The 8,087-nt window shown below is 37.6% G+C and overlaps 2 protein-coding genes across 2 annotated transcripts; both read right to left on the reverse strand.

The window, feature by feature from the left end:
* Window positions 1-541: 541 nt before the first annotated feature.
* On the reverse strand, window positions 542-1,690 carry LOC145582040 (putative helicase MAGATAMA 3). The gene is made up of 4 exons (XM_081639075.1): window positions 1,422-1,690; window positions 1,063-1,324; window positions 731-976; window positions 542-631 (listed from the first exon to the last, which is right to left on the reverse strand). The coding sequence occupies exons 1-4, from the start codon at window positions 1,654-1,656 to the stop codon at window positions 571-573; spliced, it is 804 nt and encodes a 267-aa protein (XP_081495201.1). The 5' UTR covers window positions 1,657-1,690; the 3' UTR covers window positions 542-570.
* Window positions 1,691-1,816: 126 nt separating this feature from the next.
* On the reverse strand, window positions 1,817-6,346 carry LOC145580938 (uncharacterized). The gene is made up of 4 exons (XM_081638018.1): window positions 6,272-6,346; window positions 4,460-4,639; window positions 3,395-3,946; window positions 1,817-3,091 (listed from the first exon to the last, which is right to left on the reverse strand). Exons 1-4 carry the CDS (start codon window positions 6,344-6,346, stop codon window positions 1,817-1,819), a joined length of 2,082 nt encoding a protein of 693 aa, XP_081494144.1.
* Between the last annotated feature and the right edge of the window lie 1,741 nt (window positions 6,347-8,087).

Genomic DNA, 8,087 nt, shown 5'->3' on the forward strand with positions numbered 1-8,087 from the left:
GTTTGATTTGTAATAAAGATCTTGCTAACGAACGCCCTCGGGGCGTTATATAAGCATTTCAAATATTATTTAAAACGGTATTAATTTGAGAAAGCATGACAAAATTACGCGTTGATCAATTAATGTTAATTTTAATTTAATATTTCTACTTTTAGCTAGCTTATCCAACATCCTCTGGGCGTTCGTTAGCTTTTGCCTTGTAATAATGTGTATTCTATGATGTATACAAAGGCTTAAATGAAATTGGCCGGATAATTTTGCAATTTTTTATTATTTCAATGGAAAGGATCAAAGGAAGAGATGGAAAGGGTGAGGAAATACAAGAATATAAAGGAAAATATAAATACCAAGTGAAAATATAAATGTCTAAAAAGTAAAGAATTAGGACATGATTCTTTTGTGTGTCAAGATATATTGTCACGTATCCAACACCATATCCGAAAGTAATATAACATGAAAACACTAGCTAGTAGCATGTAATAGGTTAAATACTTTAGAGTAAAAAGAGGAGAATGGAAAGTCGACTATAAACCAGCAAGTTCTGTTTCCTTCCAATCTTGTTCAATTCCTTCACCATCTTCTGTATCCAATTATGGAACTTCCTCTCTCCCTTTTCGACTCGAAATTGTTTCTGTTAAACATTAAAACAGCACATAAAAAGTAATATAGCAAGCACTTTGAATTGTATTTCATCTAACATAGAACAAAGTGTTGTATATATGATACTAACCTAGATAAGGAACTCAATTCTCCCTGACTGCCGTTACTTATCTGAATTCCAGCTAACCTGCTTGACAAAGATTCTGCAGGATCGACTTCAGTATTGAGTACTGCTGCTGTCATTGCTCTATCAAGATCTTTATCCTCGTCTGCATTGTAATAACATCCTCGCATTTTGGCATCAATCACAAGCTGCTTCCAAACACATCCACTTTTAGTTAAGGTAGCTCCATTCCCTACTACCCATAGACAGTACCTACAATATCAAAAACCATCAACAAAACACTCAAAACAGAAATTTTCAAAGTAAAACAACATAACTCTAGCCTGCTTAACACCTACCTTGCTCTAGTTAGAGCTACATTTGTCCTTTGATGATTATTCAAGAAGCCAACCGATCCATTCCCATTGCTTCGAACACTTGAGATTATAATTACGTCCTCCTCTCCGCCTTGAAATCCATCAACTGAACGAACACTCACTGAAAAACCGCTGTCCTTGTAAGTCTCATACCGCCTTCCTATTTTTTCTTGAATCAGACCAACTTGACCCTTGTAAGGTGAAATTACTCCCACACTTACTTTTTTCCCTGTGTTACAATACTCTGCACAATAAAGCAAATTACTTATTGTGGAAATTCAAATTTTTGTTTATGTTATTGAATTCATATATAAATACTACTAAATAGTTAGTAGGCTCACCCTTGAAGAGCTTTACAACAATTTGACAAACAACTGCTGCCTCTACTAGATTTCTGGGGCTATGACCTTTGTCGAAATTCTCGTTTCCTCTAGATACATTGATGAAAGAATAAGTTCCATAAATTTTTTCTTGAAGAAAGTTTTTACAGTAAGTTATTTCTTTCACATTTGGACCATCTGTAATCTGATTTCCATAGAACTCTTCATTCGGAAACAAACTTATGGACGGATGCATCCGGTATTGAATCTCAAGAAGATGCTTCTTTTGGCCTAAATTTGCTAATCTTTCGAACAAGCTCCGTCCAAAATCAGCATTTTCAGCAACCTTCAAAAAGATTAAAACAATAATTTAACCAAGAAATAATAATTTTCAGTAATACTATACAAGACTAATTTCAGACCTTGCTTTGAACCATTGCTGGAAGCTGTTTATCATCGCCTATCAAAATGGCGTTCTTGAGACCGGGAATCTGTAAGGGAATCAAGGATTCACATTCTTTAAGCTGCACGGCTTCATCAATGACTAACAATTCCACTGGTTCCATGCCTTCAGTTTGCATTTTAGCAGAACTCGAGGCAGTACAGAAGATTAAATGAGCGTTTTTTAAACAGAAATCCTTGATTGTTTGTATGTCAGAATAAGCTAATATTGGAACAGAGAAATACTCAGGAAGGGACTTGAGAATTTGAAGAAACTCGTTCCTCTTCATCGTCAACTTATGGTTAGGATCAACTTTTTCTCTTGCATCTCGAAGAATATTAAAAAGTTCAATTAGGCTAATCATGCTCTTTACTGCATCCAATGAAATAAACGATGTTGGTAGATGGGTGTAAAGATTCTTCATTAAGAACGCTAAACGTTCTCCTACATAAAAGAACCTCTGCTTCACAAACTTTTCATATGACAACAAATTGTCATAAGATCTATACTTCTGATCCTTGGAGTTCTTGTCGCTTTGTTTCATTGATTGATCAATTACTTCTTTCCAGTGCTTTCTTCTGTCATCCCTCTTCAACCCCTTACATTTTGCACCATCTCTTTCGCTGCTATCATCACTTTCATCGTCGCTCTCCTCCTCCTCCTCTTCATCATCATCAAGAACAGTTCTGTCCCGCAAGTATTTTTGGTATTGCTCTTCAGGCTCTTCAAGTAAAGATATCATTGAATCTAAAGTATGCTTCCAACCGTTTATAGGCGAAAGGCATTTAGACAGAACTTCTGCTCGATAATCTAAAAACACATTTAACAGCTCATCATGTTCGTCTACCTTCATTCGCTCACCATTACCAAAAAGAACCACATCACCCAAGCCATAAGTATCATACTTCAGAGGCTGTGAGAGTATGTCCATCAGCCTTTTCGCGACTTGCAGAACTGCAATGTTGGTCGGAGCACAGGCTAATGTTCTGCATTTCAACCTGAAAAGTGAAAATAAAAGCGAAGCAACTGTTTTTGTTTTCCCTGTCCCTGGAGGACCCCATATGAGCTTCATGTTGTCTTTCTTGTGTGAGCATTTTCTCATCAGAATACTGCTAAAAACAGCAGTTTTCTGTGACTCGTCTAGCTTGAAAGAATCGATTGCCTCTCGTATACTTGGATTCACATTGCTACAGTTACCACCAGACACGCATATAGTGCACTCCTCACCTGCCTGTAACCACAGACAAGACTGTAGAAAAAGGAATTCAATCACTATCAGTACTAATGTAACAAATGCAATTTTAACTTCTGAGTGCAGGCCATTAGGCCAATCCTCACAATGACAGATGACTTGAAAATTTTCGAGTTAATGATAATGTCGAAAATCATTATCATGATTAACAAAAATTTCCCTTAAAGCAAATTTTTTCTTCTTTTCAGATACCATGTACTACATCTAAATGAAATTTGTAATATCACATTCACAAGTTACTCTTAAAGTCACGAAATTTTGCAACTTATTCATAACAGATAGAGAAATATTGTTCCTTACGTGAGAGTTAGGTTGAAGAACTTTAAGAAGTAGGTTCATGCTCACACCAAGAGGATCAGGATGAAGTGCTTTCCAAATCCTCGTATTTGTTATCAAGTTGATCAAGTAAGTCGCGAAAACTCTTACACCCATATGACGCTTAGGTAACAATTCCGAACCACCAAGTTCCTTTGATGAGAGAATTCGAGTCATGTCAGAACCATCCTCCATTGTCGCAACCAAGGCAACAACAAAGGTCTGTCCAGGCCTATTCAAATCTTCAATCCTTCTCGGCTTAATATTCGAAAGAACAATGATGTCCCCTGGCTCTGGCTCATAATGTCCTCCATTGTTCTTGAAATCAGTGAACTTTTTAGTCAAAATGTTGTAATAAAACTCCTTAGGAGGCTTATAATCTTTAGATAACTCGATACTTGATATCTCGCAAGCAGGGGCATTGCCAACGGATTCCATTCCTGAGCATAAACTCGCTCGAGTTTCCTCCACAAGTGGGGTTTTGAACGCATTTGTATACTGAGTAGTTGATGAAAACACCTTTGGAATACGTTTCACCTGTTCATGATCATAATTTTTCAAATGATCTGTTAATAGCACAAAAAGCATTTGTTGTTCACTAGGTATTGCAACTATTTGGCCTTTTGATCAGCAAAATTGAGACTACTACTACATGATCTCCAACTCAAAACATATTTCTAAGGTTTCCATTGAAGACACTATGCCTCTTTGTGGTCGCCATTAATTATACCATTGTTGATATTGTTATATGTTTGATTCCTCCAAAATGCTTGAGTATCAATCTTAAACCAAAACATAAAGATTATCAAATTGATACATAATCAACATAAACACTTGTCAAAGAAACTGGAATAAATCAAAATGTCACACAACTGACACAAGAGTACAAGACAAATAGTAATCAGGGACGAAATTTTTAAACCCGTATTTAAAATTCCTAGATCCGTCATTAGACATTTAGACTTATATAATAAAAAGTGCACACGGAGTATATCAATAACTTGTATAATGATTTTTATGATTAGAAGATATGATGGAGTAGAATGGTACCTTATCCTTGTACAAATCCTTGTTAAGCACGTCTCGAAAAGACCAAGAAAACACCAAATCTAGTAAACCTGTGCTAGTCCCTTCCCATTTGTTTTGGCTATTAGACTTGTCCAGTGCCAAATGCATGTAGATGATCAAATTCTGCTTCCACGAAAATTCATGTGTCAAAATTTCCAATGACTACAAAAATAGAAACTAACCTCAGAATTGAAACAAGAATAATTTGCAACAAGTGTTAAAGAAAATGTTACGTTGGTACGAGGTTGACGTTGACTTGGAGTAAACTCTTAGTCAATAAGCAAAATAATGTTCCTACAAAGCAGATTAAAATCAAAAGTCTATCATAAAAAAGGAGATTATGCTTTAGACATTAAAGAAGGGAAGCAAAGGCACTAATGCATAACTTACATGCTAGGTAAAGACTAAAGAAAATGAAGATGAAGGTGCTTTAGATTAATTTGTGATTAACTTTGATTTTTAATTCTATAACTTTTTTATAGGTAAAAGTGAAAGTGAATGGTTATAATAATTACATTAGCAGCGGAAGTTTAAGAGGTTTATGGAAAACTAAATAGACTTTGAGTACGAATATAAATATATAATGCATGCAATGTAATTAAGTTTTTAATTAGTACGGAGTATTAATTTTGTTTGACGTAATGCAATGTGATTAAGTTACTTATATTGGTACGAATACTATATACGGACTACTGAGTACATTTTTTCATTCTTTTGTCCTTTTGGGTTTTGGTAGACATAGCACAATTGGATCAAGTTAGATCCCTTTCTACTTATAACAAACAACATCATGTTTAATTAGCCTTTCAATTAAATCCTTGATTTATCCACCTTTACCGGATGGCTAAATACACCATCAAAGCTGAGGGCATACTAAATGACCTTGAATTAGTACAAGGCTATACCCATCTATAGTAGATAGGTACTCTATTAGTTTAGAGCAGCATATTTAAACTTGATTATTTACTTTTTTGTATCAATGTGGGACTTAGACTTATTACACAAGTTCCCAATGCACAATTTGCTCCGTATCAAACAAATGATCACCTCTTGGAGCGTGCAATATGGATGTTGCATTTGGAGGTACATAAGTATATAACAATATGCAAAGTATAGGGTGCGGGCACCCGCACCCGAAAGTATAGGTAGGTGTGCAGGGGCTAATGTTGTGGTGGCTGGATTTGGAGGTGATTGGTGGTGGAGTTGCGGTGCATGTGAGGTGCGGCTAGTAGGATGTGGTCGGTGGGTGCGGTGGGTTCGGTGAGCGACGGTTTGTGGACGGTGGTTGGACGCTGCTGGTGGCGATTTGTGGACGGTGGTGCTGCAATTTTGGAGGTGGCGTGAGGATTTGTGGTGGTGGCTGTGTGCGGCAGGAATAAGGGAGATTGTGGTGGTCGATGGGGGCTGTGGCAGGATGGAGAGAGAGTGGTTGTGTTGGTGGGGGGACTGCGCACTACTACAAAATTGGGCTTAAGTAACACCCATTGGTAACACTTTAAAATTTTCATGATTGTTTGAGTTTTACGTAACACTTTTGTAACATTATGGTATTAGGTAACGTTTTTTGTAACACTTACTTTAATATTAGGTAACACTTTATCGAACACTTTGATATTAGGTAGCACCTGATTGTAACATTTGTTTTCTTAAAAAAAATTAATTTGTTGAATCATCTTTTTCTTTTTTTAACAAATATTTTTATTAAAATGGACCATCACAGTCACAGCCTCACAACTTTCTTCCTCCCTCGTATTTCTCCACCCCTCGAGCTTTCATTGTCTCTTTACACAACACCTCCTTTCCTCGGCTTCCACCGCTACCCCCTTCTCGCTCACGGTGCTCCAATGTAGCCCCAGTCCACCACTCCATCAATCGCAATCCGTGCTCCAACTTGAAGATTTACAACAGCCCATACTCCAAGTTGAAGAAGCAGCAATTTCCACCTCCAAAGACAATGATTGCCACCTCCTGACCTCCATCCTCGGCGGCCTCCATCTTAAAGTTAAGGTTACGGTTAGTTCAGTTCCCTCTTCCTTCCATTATCAACAAGAATTTGATCTAATTAAAGTTAGGGTTTCAACTCCCTCTCTCTGATTTTGTTGATGATTTATTAATTTGATGTTGAATTTTCCTATTAACATGTTTAATTTCAATATTTTCATATTAAATTTTCCTAATAACATGCTTAATTTCACTATTTTTTATACTAAATTTCGCATGCATCTGAATTGGTTAAAGTGTATATTTAGATGAGTTTGGAATTTTTGTTTTTTCTTCTTTTTTTATTACTGCTTCTTTGATTTATGTTGTATTTGATCTTTATTGACTAATTAATATGACCAATTATAATTTGATTACTTTCTTTTAATTTCTAAATTGATTCTTCATAAGCTTGTCAAAAATCCATGTAAAAGTGGGGGAAAGAGATGTAGAAATTGAAGGCAATGCCATGTTAAGGGTTTACTTCTTTTCTTATGCATACGGGAAGTCTTGAAAATATAATTGTTGTTGTTAACTTTGGCAATTTTGGTTATATGCTGAGGCGATTTTCATAGCTGGTGTTTTGGGTGTTTTTGTCCCTTGGGAGAGTAACAACTCGAAGATTGATCCGTCTGAGTCTGTACCTGCTAAAGCAACGGAGACTCCAGATGGGTGGAGCTCCGCCTCCAACGATCAAGTTAGTAACTTGAAGAAGGATAAAAAGTGCGGAATTTAAGGTGGGGATCTGCTTGGATTCCAAGCTCAGATATTCTCTGATGTGAGAGAAAATGGATGTAATAAATGATTGTGAATACCCCCAAAATAGGGGAATATCTCCCTATTTATAGGGTCATGGGGAAAAGTGCCCTCCACTAGGTCATTCTGACCTAGGGCAGGTGGGCTGCGCCGTAAAAGTGCGGATTTGGGGAATTGAGCCCTTGAAGGCCGCAATTCTGAGAATGGATCTGGGAGTGCCACGTGTCAGCTGGGGATTGGTCAGAGGTGACTTGCCAGCCTCTGACATGTGGCAGGCCCTCATTAGTCCAAGTGTTTAGGGTAAAAATACCCCAAACATTTGCCCCTTACAGGTGGCACGTGGCAGACCACGTGGTGCCTGTGACACGTGTCCACCCGTGAAAGGTGAACAGTAAAAACGGCTCTTTTAACGGAGGTGTGACGGGAATTCCACCGTTTCACCCCCTATAAATAGGGATTTACCCCCCTCTCTCCTCTTCACTTTTCAATTTTCATTGACTTTTTAGAGAGAGAAAAGGAGATTCTAGAGAGAGTTGCTCTGATCCCGGTTGCGTTCTAGCATATTCAAGATCTCCGTGTGCTTTCTTAAAGTCACCCGGTCACCGGTTGTTGCTTGTTTTCAGATTTTCAGAACTTAAAGTAAGGTAACTATACGTTCCCTTCTTTTAGTTTTTTCTTCTTTTAGCTTGTATACATTCATTTCCGGCTGTATACATCAGTTTTTCTAAAAATAAAAATGGACTCTCCATCCGCACACACGGCACTGCCTAGGACATTCAGCCGGTCTCCTGGTACGGCTGAGTCTAGAACCGGGGGTGCCTTGTCTGGAGTTTCAGAAATGCTTTGCTCATCTCCGGCTTCCTCCCTCTCTGTG

This window comes from Chenopodium album, chromosome 15 (assembly GCF_948465745.1).
Source record: "Chenopodium album chromosome 15, dcCheAlbu1.1, whole genome shotgun sequence".
Lineage (NCBI taxonomy): Eukaryota > Viridiplantae > Streptophyta > Magnoliopsida > Caryophyllales > Amaranthaceae > Chenopodium > Chenopodium album.